The sequence below is a fragment of the Oryctolagus cuniculus genome, chromosome 20, assembly GCF_964237555.1.
Source record: "Oryctolagus cuniculus chromosome 20, mOryCun1.1, whole genome shotgun sequence".
In the NCBI taxonomy this organism is placed as follows: Eukaryota; Metazoa; Chordata; class Mammalia; order Lagomorpha; family Leporidae; genus Oryctolagus; species Oryctolagus cuniculus.
Window position 1 is genome coordinate 16,743,256 of NC_091451.1, and position 13,721 is coordinate 16,756,976.

Here is a 13,721-nt window from a genome sequence, read left to right on the forward strand (position 1 = left end):
GTCATTATAAGGGACAAAGTAACTGGACAATAGGGGTTTTTCTCCTTTCTCAAGAAGTCCATGGCTGATATGCTAGTTTTAAGGGAGTCTGTTTTCACTTTGTGAGGGCTTCTTGTCTCACAGTGATCAAGAACGAGGAGAGTGGGCAAAGCAAGCGAAAGTAGGTTTATCGCAAGTTGGAGCAAACTGTTGAAATCTTTACTTAGTACAGAGTTGGTCTTCAGTATATAAAGATAATTAATTAAAAATGAACCTTATTGAGGAATGGGATGGGAGAGGGAGTAGGAGGTGGGGTGGGAATGGGGGTGGGAGGGTGGGTATGGGGGGAAGAACCACTATATTCCAAAAGCTGTACCTATGAAATTTAAAAAAGAAAAGAAAGTTTGAGTCTCCTGCCAAAAAAGGGTCTTCAATGGAGGAGCTACTGGTGCAGTCCTCTATGGAGCAGTCTTTTTTCTTACTAAATTAGGAAGTTGGCTTGATTGGTTGGCTGGGATGTTGATCATGTTTGAAATTATGCCGCTTTGGGGCCAGCGCTGTGGCGCAGCGGGTTAATGCCCTGGCCTAAAGCGCCAGCATCCCATATGGGCGCCGATTCTAGCCCCGGCTGCCCCTCTTCTGATCCAGCCCTCTGCTGTGGCCTGGGAAAGCAGTAGAAGATGGCCCAAGTGCTTGGGCCCCTGCACCTGCGTTGGAGACCTGGAAGAAGCTCCTGGCTCCTGGATTTGGATAGGTGTAGCTCTGGCCGTTGCGGCCATCTGGGGAGTGAACCAGCGGATGGAAGATCTCTCTCTCTGTCTCTGCTTCTCCTTCTCTCTCTGTGTAACTCCGACTTTCAAATAAATAAATAAATCTTAAAAAAAAAAAAGAAATTATGCCACTTTCAATTGCCCATTAAAGCTTAGGGTGCTGAGAAGGTATTAGAAATATAACCAATACTGAGAATGGAATAACACCCAACCAGCAGGGCGGGATAACACCCAGTCAACTCGATGGAATGGCAGTCGGCAGAGGACAGGTCTCACTGCTTGTGGTTGAGATCAGAGACTTCTCTCCTGGGGCTATCTTTGGCAAATTCTTGGTTTTCAATTATCTTTTACAAACACCTGGTTCCTCATTCCATCAGGGGCCTTCCCTAACTGCCTGTTAACCCTTTTAACTCCCCACCGTGGCAGGTACCCAGGGTTCTTCTAGCTTGCTGCTCTGTCATCTCCAGCACAGGCTGTCCATCTTGTGGTCCAGCTTGGCCGTTCTAGCTCCCACCACCCCATGTCTGTGTTTCCAGCCAGCAAGAAGGACAGAAGGGCGAGAGGAGAGGAGGCAACTTTGCTTAGGCCAATACGGGCATCATTGGGAGACCTGGACACGTCACTTCTGCTCACACTCTTGGCCAGAACCCAGTCATATGACCACACTTAACCACAGAGGAGTCTGGGAAACATCTTTGGTTAAGTGACAATGCACGGTGCCGGTGCTGTGGCACAGCGGGTTAACGCCCTGTCCTGAAGCGCCAGCATCCCATATGGGCACCAGTTCGAGTCCCGGCTGCTCCACTTCCGATCCAGCTCTCTGCTATGGCCTGGGAAAGCAGTAGATGGTGGCCCAAGTCCTTGGGCCCCTGCACCTGCATGGGAGACCCAGAAGAAGCTCCTGGCTCCTGGCTTAGTAGCTCCAGCCATTGTGGTCATTTGGGGAGTGAACCATCGGATGGAAGACCTGTCTCTCTCTGCCTTTCCTTCTCTCTGTGTAACCCTGACTTTCAAATAAATAAATATAAATCTTAAAAAAAGAAAAAGGAAGGAAGGAAGGAAATACACCACAGAGCTCACTTGTTCTCTGTCCATGGCGTGAGGCCACAGCCAGAAGGCCAGAGTCTGTAAGCCAGAGACTGACCCTGCTGGATCTTGTCCTGAGACATCCAACCTCCAGCACTGGGGAACAATTAATTTCCAGAAGTTAAGGGGCAGAGTTGGCGGTATTTTTTAAATATCAGTCCAAGCAGCTTTGATGCAGGCATTTCTCCAAATGCAGTCACATCCGCGGGACCAGGAGGCAGAGCTTTGTCCTGGTGCGCATTCTGCTGCTGTAACAGAGACTACAGAGCAGGCCACCCACAGGCTCTCGCAGTCCATTCGGCTCAGGGTTCCGGAGGCTGGGAAGTTCAAGAGCTCAGCGCTGGCCCCTGAGAGGATGTTCACGCTGCAACAGGATGTGGCTGAAGAGCAGGCCAGGGAGACACAGGGAGGAGATCAGGCCAAACCAGCTCCTTATCAGGGACCCTCTCCCGAGATAACAGCCCAAGTCCCTTCACGTGGGTGGAGGCCTCCTGGCAATTGCATTTCAACATGAGCTTTGGAAGGGCCTGCAGCCATCGCAGGCTTCAACTTAGGAACGAGCTGGTGGAGGTGGAGGCTAAAGTTGTCCCTTAACAAGCACACTGCAGATGCCCAGGGCCTGGTTCTCACCCATCTGATCAGACTCAGAGAGAGAAAGGCATATTACGGACTAGCTCCTGGGCACCGGGCCTCTCAGCAGCCCTGACAGTCACACGCCTCCTTGCCGCGCTCAGAACTCCCACTTGAACTCCCACTTGAACTCCCGCCCTCCGCTCCCACCCTGCTCTCCTCTCCGCAGGCCACACTTCCTCCTCCTCCTTTGTAAGTTCCTCCCCCTCTGACCGTTCTTTGAAAAGCCAGTGTGTCGTGCCAGCGTTCTGGCCCAGCTGCTTCCGCTGCCTCCTGTGACACCGGCATCTCACATCTCCCTGCTAATGCACCTGGGAAAGCAGCAGCAGATGTGCCAAGTGCTTGGGCCCTGCCACCCACATGGAAGACGCAGATGGAGTTCCCGGATCCTGGCTTTGGCCTGGCCCAACCCAGGCTGAGGCGGCCATTGGGGAGTGAACCAGCACATGGAAGATCTCGATTTCTCTGTGTCTGTCACCCCACCTTTGAAATAAATCAACCTGAAAATCCAGTGTTCCTCAGCAAGTTCTTTCCCTTCCCGTAGACTCTTGCACAGTGATCTCGTGTGCCTCACAGCTGCCATCATCATGGGCATTCTTCTGTTTGGTTTTCTTAATGATTATTTTATTTATTTGAAAGACAGAATTACACAGAGAGAGGAAAGGCAGAGAGAGAGAGAGAGGTCTTCCATCTGCATGTTTACTCCCCAATTGGCTTCAATGGCTTCTTCTGGGTCTCCCACGCGGGTGCAGGGGCCCAGGGACTTGGGCCATCTTCTACTGCTTTCCCAGGCCATAGCAGAGAGCTGGATTGGAAGTGGAGCAGCCGGGACTTGAACCAGTGCTCATATGGGATGCCGGCACTGCAGGCTGGGGCTTTAACCCACTGTGCCACAGCGCTGGGCCCCTTCTGTTTGTTTTTAAAGGTTGCTTTAAAATTTGTTTGAGAGTGTTCCCTAAAAGCAACAAGCCATGCCACATACTTCTTTTGTATTCTCTACATAATAGCCAATAAAGGGGCCGGCGTCATGGCTCACTTGGTTAATCCTCCTCCTGCGGCGCCAGCACCCCAGGTTCTAGTCCCGATTGGGGCGCCGGATTCTGTCCCGGTTGCTCCTCTTCCAGTCCAGCTCTCTGCTGTGGCCCGGGAGGGCAGTGGAGGATGGCCCAAGTGCTTGGGCCCTGCACCCACAAGGGAGACCAGGAAGAAGCATCTGGCTCCTGGCTTCGGATCAGTGCAGCGCCGGCTGTATTGGCCATTTGGGGAGTGAACCAACGGAAAGAAAACCTTTCTCTCTGTCTCTCTCTCTCTCTCTCTATCACTGTCTATAACTCTACCTGTCAAAAAAAAAATAGCCAATAAAAGCATACTTAATTTAAAATTAATAGATTGAAGAAGGTTTATCTGAAAATGCTATAGAACATACACCTCTTTGATCAAATTAATGATTTAAAGTTTTAAAATGTTACTTTATTGACCAAAATGACATATATTAATAAGAAATTATACTCAATATAATAAAAATGTCTCCCTAATATTTCAATACCACATAATAAAGTAATCGGATTTTTCTGGAGAGGATAAGAAAGATTTTAGAACTTTTAATAAATATTGCTTGTTAGCCTGTACTACTTATTAGAATAAGTGCCATCCTATGTAATGGAAAGAGTATTAAAAAGACCTAAAGGACAGGCATAAAATAAAGTTTAAGAAATTATCTGCTGAAAAAATTATTTGAGAGAATGACAGAGCTCCCACTCCCTGGTTCACTCTAAACATCCACAATGGCCAGAATGGGCCAGGCCAAAGCTGGGACCCAGGAACTCAACCCAGGCCTGCCAATCCATGGCTGTCAGAGACACAAGCTCTTGAACCATGACCTGCTGCCTCCCAGGATGAACATTAGCAGGGAGCTAGAGGCAGGAGCAGAGCCGCATGTCAAACCCGGGCTCTCCAGTGTGGGACATGGGCATCTCAATCGGCATCTTAACTGCTAGGCCATACACCCACCCTCTATGGTTTATTTTTACTAACACGCAAGACTCTTACAATGTTATGGGGTATAGGACAACATTTCAACAGATGCAATCAGTGTGAACTGATCACATTGTGTGTATGTATGAAATTGGCATTTCCTTTACTTTGTCTTTTCTTTAGGTTTGGAGCCTGCAAACTCTTCTAGCTCTTCGTGCAACATACACTACGTTCTTGTGAACTACAGGTACCCCACTGGCTGTGGCACACCAGAATTTTTTTACTTCTATTTCATATGTTCTGGCCATTGTTTGCATGCTGATGGTTTTCTAATCTATAGCTCCCACACAGACCTCCTCCAAGCAACTCCTGCAAAGCATTAACAGGTCTATTTAATATCATACCGGATGTATCACCTCACTATGCCTCCAACATTTACCAATCCCTTCCATTTTCTCCACCATGATATGCTACCCTGCCCCAACACACACACACACACACACACACACACACACTTCTTATCTCAGTGGATGTATCACCTCCCCTAGATCTGAATGCTCCCTCACTCCTATATCTGATCCCCAAATCTTATCAAGTGTAACCTTCTTAACACTCCTTTCTGTCCCTTCTTGTACCAGTTTTCTTGGAGCCACTGTCATCTCATTTAGAGAATCAAAACAACCTTCTTTCTAATCCATCTGCCTTCAGTCCACTCTCTCCCCTTCAACTAAAGTGATTATCTAAAACACAAACACAACGACATCACTCCCTGATTGAAACCTTTTAAAGCCTTACCATTCTTCATCCTCCACGCCCTTCTCTCTCTTCCACTGCATTTCTCACCCATCTTTCCACACATTTTACATTCTTTATTATATTCCATTACTTACAGTTCCTTAAAGGGCTCTATCCTCTCTTTCAGCCTCTAACTTTTAACACATGGTCTTCACTCTACCTGGACTCTGTGTTTCTCCTCCTAGTCTAACTCTTCATTCATATTTCAGATCTCATTACTGACTCCAGGATCTGTATCTCCTTTCCTAGAACCAACTCTGTCTTTCAACCTTCACACATCCACCCCTGCCCAGGCAGCTCAGTTTCTAACACTGGAAGTCCTCTTGTAATTTGTTCACATCTCTACTGGAGCATTGTGACACTGCAATTCATCCCTGCACTGAGGTCTCCCCAAGAGTACATGAGCTCCTTGAGGACAGCATGTCTGATTTCTGTGCTAGAAATCGTATCCTTCTATGTCCTTTCTACCCTTCTCCACCCTCTTGTGAGCCCCAAGAGGATGACTCATTCACTACATCACAGTTCAGCAGCTACAGAGGAGAGTGAAGTCAAGGTTTCCACTTCCCCAGCAAGATGACTCCCTCAGCCAAGGTCACAGCTCCTGCCAGGCAGCCTTCTCCAGCCGACTGTTTCTGGATTCTAGGAATTTGCTGTTCTGATCCCTTCAGTCCAGGGCTGGTAACGTTTTCCCAGTGTTACTAGCTCCAAGACTCTGCACTAGCCCTTGTTTCCCTACACGCTGCCCTTTGAAAATATGCTAGTCTCTCCTTAACCATGCTTTCACGTTCCATAGCTACAGCTAGCGTTGGTCTGTCATGACACAAAAATGTTAAATGGAAAATTCCAGAACTAAACAATGTATACGTTGTACATTATGCACCATTCTGAGTAGCATGATGAAAGCTTACACCATCTTACTCTGTCCTTCCTGGGACATGAGTCATCACTTTGTGCAATGTATACACCCTGTGTATGCTCCCCACCCGTTAGTCACTTAGTCGGCATCTTGGCTATCAGCTCAGCTGTCACAGTATTGAAGTGCTTGTGTCAAAGTATCCCCTATCTGCTGACCTAACGGTGCCACAATGCCTACGTCATTCACCTCACTTCAGCTCATCACCCGGGCATTGGATCCCTCACGTGATCACAAGAAGGCTGAGGACAGTGCAGTAAGGCATTCTCAGAGAGACAGAGACAATATTCACAGAACTTTTATTAACCTATATTGTTATAGGGCTTCTTGGTTATTGTTATTAATCTCTTACTCTGCCTAATCCATTAATAATATTTTTATCATAGGTCTTTACGATATGAAATTTCACATAAGGGTACTTCAAAAAGCTCTTGGAAAATAGAACCAAAAAAATAAGTTTATTGTGGCACAAAAAAAGTTTTTGAGTCCCATATGTATTTTTTCATGAAATATATTTTTTAAAATTTGAAACCCCATGAATTTCAAAAGTTGAAATCCATGCATTTGAGGGGCTTTCAAAATGTATCATGAAAAGAAACTATGTATGGCTTTCAAAAATGTTTTGCACTGGCCGGCGCCGCGGCTCACTAGGCTAATCCTCCGCCTAGCGGCGCCGGCACACCGGGTTCTAGTCCCGGTTGGGGCGCCGGATTCTGTCCCGGTTGCCCCTCTTCCAGGCCAGCTCTCTGCTGTGGCCAGGGAGTGCAGTGGAGGATGGCCCAAGTGCTTGGGCCCTGCACCCCTGGGAGACCAGGAAAAGCACCTGGCTCCTGGCTCCTGCCATCGGATCAGCGCAGCGGCCATTGGAGGGTGAACCAACGGCAAAGGAAGACCTTTCTCTCTGTCTCTCTCTCACTGTCCACTCTGCCTGTCAAAAAAAAAAAAAAATGTTTTGCACTGGGGCCAGCATTGTGGTCTAGCAGTTAAAGCAGCTGCCTGCAATGCCAGCACCCCTGTGGGTGCCAGTTCATGTCCTGGCTGCTCCACTTCCTATCCAGTTCCCTGCTCATGGCCTGGGAAAGCAGCAGAAGTGGTTCAAGTACTTGAGCCACTGCCACCCATGTGGGAGACCCAGATGAAGCTCCTGGCTCCTGGCTTCAGCCTGGCTTGGCCCTGGCCAATGTGGCCATCTGGGGAGTGAATCCGCTGATGGATGATCTCTGTCCCTCACTCTCTATAACTCTTACTTCCAAATAAATAATCTTTAAAAGAATTTTGCACCAACTCTTAATTTCATTTTCCATGAATGTTTGAAGCACCCTTGTACTATATAAAGGGTGCAAGGATGATTCTATGGCTTCAGACATCCACAAGGAGTCTTGGAATTTTAGCGCCTGTGGTAGAGTGAAGGGGACTCTGACAGACTTCTCATTAAACTCTCTTCGAATCACCATGACTCCATTTGATTTGCCAGGGGCCGACTAATTTCCTCTTTTAGTCTGTAGCAGAGAGTCTAGCAAATCAAGGTTGAATGAGTGGATAAAGGAATGACTGAGGTGATGAGAACAGCCGCGGCTTCTGGCTAGCTTGGCTACAGGGTGTCCCAGTCTGGAACTTGGAACCTTTCGGCTCCAGGCACGTCCTGGGAGTGGGAAGGGGCTGTCGGGCAGATGCCCTTCTGTGCAGGTGCCGTCCCTGAGGCTTGGGGAGGCTGAGCTGCCCACAGTGAGCCAGTGCCGGTGAGTGCGGACCGGCTCGCTTGCCTTCCTCTTCTTTCTCTTGGTCTCACCCCTGAGAAGTGGTCAGAAAATCTCTGGGCTGTTGCCCCTGTCACCCTCCCACCAAAATCCCGCCAGCCTGAAATTCGAGCTCAAATGTGTGGGAAGGGAGAGCCCCGCAGTGAAAGTCAGAGTTACAGAGAGAGGAGAGGCAGAGGGAGAGAGAGAGAAAGAGACAGAGAGAGAGGTCTTCCCTCCGCTGGTTCACTCCCCAGATGGCTGCAAAGGCCAGAACTGCACCAATCCGAAGCCAGGAGCCAGGAGCTTCTTCTGGGTTTCCCACGTGGGTTCAGGGGCCCAAGGACTTGGGCCATCTTCTACTGCTTTCCCAGGCCATACAGAGAGCTGGATCAGAAGTGGAGCAGCCGGGTCTCACACCAGCGCCCATATGGGATGCTGGTGCTTCAGGTCAGGGTGTTAACCCGCTGCACCACAGAGCCGACCCCAATAAATAAAATCTTAAAAAGAAAAAAAAGGGAAGATGTGAAAATTAAATGGGACAATGACTGTAAGGTAAAATCACGGCCATATAAAAGATTTTTATTTAATAAAAATCTTTGGACACTTCTGGTTTAAATGGTTTAGTGTAGAAACTCGTCATCTTCTTTTTTAGATTATTTATTTATTTATTTGAGAGGTAGAATTACAGGCAGAGAGAGGGAGAGACAGAGTGAAAGGTTTTCTGTCCACTAGTTCACACCCCAAATGGCTGCAACGGCTGGAGGTGAGTCGATCCGAAACCAGGAGCCAGGAGCTTCCTCTGGCTCTCCCAGGCAGGTGCAGGGGCCCAAGCACATGGGCCATCTTCTGCTGCTTTCCCAGGCATAGCAGAGAGCTGGATCGGAAGAGGAGCAGAAGAGATTTGAACCAGCACCCATATGAGATGTGGTGCCCCTTCCTTTCTTTTTAAACTTTTATTTGTGTGTTTTATTTGAAAGCCAGCGACACAGAGAACACACACATGAATACACACACACACACACAGAGAGAGAGAGAGAGAGAGAGAGAGAGAGAGAATCTCCCTCCCATCCACTGGTTCACTTGTCAGATGCCCTCAACGGTCAGGGCTGGGCCAGGCCATAGCCACTCCTATCTAATGCAGGAGCCAGGGTCTGTCTTAGCAGGAAGCTGGAATCAGGAGTTGGGCAGGGACTCAAACCCAAGCACTCTGCTATGAGCTGTGGGCAGCCCAAGTGGTGTCGTACCTGCTGCACCAAACACCCAGGTCTCCCATCATCCTTTCCAGAGAGGGAAGGTGCTTGCTCGAATGCATGTGTTCACTTTCACTGAGCTTCTCCCAGGGGTCACGCACGGTTCTGCTCTCTGGAGACATAAGGAAGTGACCCATCTAGAGAGCAAGGGGGCGCTAAGTGCAGGGGAGTGGAGGGAGTGGGGGAGGAGGACTGTGCCTGGGACAGGTCAGGGAGTCCCCCCGCCCCACCCCCCACCCCCGTGACGGTGGGCAGAGGTCTTCGGGCAAGCGGACCCCTGGGGGAGAGCATTTCAGAGAAAGGGAACTTCCGAGCGCAAAGTCCCCAAGGAGCGCACCTCGGGTGACGGGGACGGTGCTCTGGAGGCTCCGCAGTCCAGGCCTAGGACAGGAAGTCGGAGCACCCTGAGAAGACCGTGCCGGGAGCTCCGCTCCCAGCCCTTCCCAGGACAGGAAGTAGGAACACCCTGAGACTACCATGCCGGGAGCTCCGATCCCAGCCCTTCCCAGGACAGGAAGTAGGAGCACCCTGAGAATACCATGTGGGAGCTCCGATCCCAGCCCTTCCCAGGACAGGAAGTAGGAACACCCTGAGAAGACCGTGCCGGGAGCTCCGCTCCCAGCCCTTCCTCAGCCACTCACAGGCCGCTCAGCTGACCGGCTGCTGTCTTGGCGCGGCCAGGATGGAGTCTGTTCTTCCCAGAGAAGCCTTTGCGGGGCTCTAAGTCAGGTGCCAGGAAGGGGCCGGAGAACTCCACTTCCAAATAAGCATGACGTGGCTGTCGTCGGACCTTAAGGTCCGAATGCAAGTTTCAAAAAGGGGGTCGGAGAGAATGTCTGACATCGGAACACTGAAGACAGGAGGGACCTTTCACAAGCACGCCTTGGACCCCAAAGATCCAGATATTTTTCTCTGCAGCGGTAGCGCAAGGAAGTCACCTCCTTCATTGACCTAGGGAAGGGGAGAGTAGGATTCCTTGAAGTCCCCTCCTTGTCGAGGTCCCAGACGGGAAGCCTGCAGGGTAGGGGTGAGTAGCAGTGGGGCCTGGAGCCCGGGTCCTGACCCCCGCACCTTCCCGGCACCCTCTAAGCACCTTCTTTCTCTCTTGTTGGAAGAAGATCTCTTCCTGCCGCCTTGCCTCTGAGGACTGTGCTAGACAACACCAGAGAGAGCCTGGTGCCAGGAGGCCGGCACTCCAGCTAGTCGCCGGGGAAATATACCGTATGTCTGCGTGTCTGCGTGATACCGTGGGCCTGCGCCGGCAGACTGCGCGGAGGAAATTGCTCACTTTGCAGAGAGGCAGGAACTCTCCCAGGCCACTACGCTGCAGGAAGCAAGGCCTTAGCCAGGGTGAATGGTGCCCTTGGGACTTGAAAAGGGAACTAGGTGCTACCATCTCACGAAGCACTTGGGTTGCCTGGGCCATGGCCTTCCTCTTGTCTCTGCAGCTCTGCTGCAGGCCGGCCAGCCCCGGCCTACACGGTTGTGGCCCACTGGGTGGAGCCAGTGCCTGTGATACTGGCAGCCCATATTGGATCTACTTTCCTGCCAACGTGCCTGAGAAAGCACCAGATAATGGCCCAAGTACCTGGGTTCCTGCTAACCCAAGTGAGAGACCTGGAAGAAATTCCAGGCTACCAACTTTGGCCTGGCTCAGCCAGTCATGGATGTCTTCAAAATTCAGTGATTTGTGGGTAGTTTGGCAGTCTCGCTATTAAGACTCTCATTAGGCCACCTCCATCCTACAGCCGAGGGCCTAGGTTCAAGCCCAGCTCCTGACTCCAGCTTCCTGCTGCTACAGACCCTGGGAGGCAGCAGCAGTGGCACTTGTAGTTGGGTCCTGCCACCCGCATGGGAGACTCAGATTGAGTCCATGGCTCCTGGTTTCACCCTAGACCGGCTCCAGCTGTTGTATGAATCAGAGAGTGAACCATCTTTTTCTGTCTGTTTCTCTTTCAATCTCTGCCTCTCAATTTTTTTTAAACAGCCTATTGCTTGTTTTATTTAACTTTATTTGACAGGCAGAGTGACAGACAGCGAGAGAGAGACACAGAGCCCTGGCCAGGGCCGGGCCAGGCCAAAGCCAAGAGCCTGGAACTCCATCCAGGTCTCCCATGTGGTACCAGAGGCCCAGTCATCATGTGCTGTCTTTCCAGGCTCATTCCCAGCAGGGGGCTGGATTGGAGGTGGAGCCAGTGTTGCAGGTGGTGGCCTAACTCACTGCACCACAATGCTGGCTCCTAAAATACGCCAAAATTGTGTGATTTTTCTAAGCCGAAGAAGAGATTTCATGGAGCACTTTACTGACTGGGATGGCACCAGGCTGTGCTGAGAGGATCAATCTGTGTTTCAGATCCAGAAACCCTTTCACCTAACCCCACTGCCTCAGGCCAGACTGAGCTCTGGATGGGGATTGTCACAACAGACAACAAACACACCACGGGGACTTGTTATTTTCACCTGGAGCTTGGAGGCCCAGAGGAAAAGCACACAGATAGGGCTGGGAACGCACACACGCACAGGCCCTGAAGTCTAATATCAGAAGCTGCCTCAACAATTTGCTATCCCAACTGGTGCCAACTAAGCCCTCTGCTTAACTACATGCTTCAAGCACTACAATTTAAAATCCTGGCAACCCTGTTCTATGCAATCAGAAACTAACCAATAACAGGCCTTGCTTGGGCCCCTAATATTCTGTTAGAGTGTGTGTCTGCTGTTCACTTGCTTCCCTGGTAACACTGCCCGCTTTTCACCAAAGAATCTCAGCGCCTCATTCCCAAACGCCTGTCAGGCTCTCTCCAACCCTAGTGCACAGGCCCATGGTCAGGTGCCACCAAAATCAGTGGCTTGGGTTATCCCCACCCCCAAGCTCCCAGGTACCATGCTTCCCTGTTACCCCCATTGAGTGACACAGATTCCTGGGCTGGGTTGGCAAGGCAGGGTGGCTTTTGCGGCTTTCGTGACTTTGAAAGTGAGGCCTCACCATCCAGCCAAGACTAAGTCATTCATCGCTCAGTGCTGCTTTCTCCACCTTTTCAGGTTCATGAGCAGAAAGCAGTGCCTAAGAGACACTCACCGTCAGCAGAACCACCAGGGACAAGTGCCACACACAGGGAGCACGCACTTCCTCACATCTTCTCAAGTCAGACAGCCCCAGTGGCACACTCTTTTAAGATTTATTTATTGACTTGAAAGGCAGAGTTACAGAGAGAGAGGGAAGAGAGACAAACAGATCTTCCATCCACTGGCTCACTCCTCAAATGGCCACAATGACCGCGGCTGGGCCAGGCCAAAGCCAGGAGCCAAGAGCTTCATTCAGATCCCCTGTATGGGTGCAGGGGCCCAAGCACTTGGGCCATCCTCTGTTGCTTTCCCAGGTGCATTAGCAAGGAACTGGATTGGAAGTGGAGCAGCTGGGACTTCAACCAGGGCCCATATGGGATGCCAGTGCTGCAGTGCTGCAGGCCCCAATACACTCTTATGAGAGCTAGCAGTGAGTGCATGCATATATGGTCAGGCTTGGAGTCTAACTCCCAAGCACCTGTTACCACTTCACTAGGGAGCACGGTTGGCACCGTGGGATGTGCTTGGCGATAGAACCTCCTCAGCAAATCCGTGAGCAACAGCGAGGTGTTTTCCTCCAAAAATGTTGAACCCTGTTCTCTTAGTCTCCAGGGCCACAACCCCCACCTGGCCACCACTGTTTCTTTTCTTTTCCTTTCTTTTCTTTTGTTTCAGTTTGTTATTTGAAAGGCAGAAAGACAGGGACAGAGACAGACAGACAAAGATCTTCCATTTGCTGGTTCACTCCCTGAAAGCCCAGAATTGGGCCAGACCAACATCTAGGAGCCTGGAACTTGGTCTGAGTCTCCCACTTGGGTAACAGGGATCCAAGTACTTGAGCCATCACATGCTGCCTCCCAGGGTGCACACTACTAGCAGGAAGCTAGACTGGGGAGCAGATCTGGGACTTGAACCTCAGGCTCCAATATGGATGTAGGCATTCCAAGCAGCATCTTAACTGCTTGCCATATGTCTACCCCACCATCACTTCTTAGTTGCTGGGTGGACAATTACAACAGCCTCATTTCATCGCTATGACATTGTCACTCTAGCTGGTCCCCCCTCCACATCACAGCCTGAATGATCTTTTCAAAATTCAAAGTAGGAGCCGGAACTGTGGCATAGTGGGTGAAGTCGCCGCCTGCACTGCCGGCATCCCATATGGGTGCTGGTTCGAGTCTCGGCTGCTCCACTTCCAATCCAATTCTCTGCTATGGCCTGGGAAAGCAGTAGAAGATGGCCCAAGTCCTTGGGCCCCTGCACCCATGTTGGAGACCCAGAGGAAGCTCCTGGATCCTGGCTTCAGATAAACTCAGCTCGCCATTGTGGCCAGCTGGGGAGTGAATCAGTGGAAGAAAGATCTCTCTCTCTCTCTCTCTCCCTCTCTCTCTCTCTCTCCTTCTCCTTCTCTCTCTGTGTAACTCTTTCAAATAAATAAATTTTAAAAAAAAGTCAAAGTAGATAACGTCACCTGCAGTTGAAAATGTTGAGTTCTACTTAAAATAAAACTCCAACTTTTGGA

General features: G+C 50.3%; 1 protein-coding gene across 3 annotated transcripts in view; it reads left to right on the forward strand.

Moving 5' to 3' along the window:
* TTC9 (tetratricopeptide repeat domain 9) overlaps positions 1-13,721 on the forward strand; it is an 87,692-nt gene that overhangs the window by 66,703 nt on the left and 7,268 nt on the right. For all 3 annotated transcript variants that reach the window (XM_051826303.2, XM_070065172.1, XM_070065171.1), the window contains exon 3: positions 4,623-4,686. In XM_051826303.2, coding sequence (XP_051682263.2) covers positions 4,623-4,686 — 64 coding nt within the window. The remainder of the gene's footprint in view (positions 1-4,622; positions 4,687-13,721) is intronic.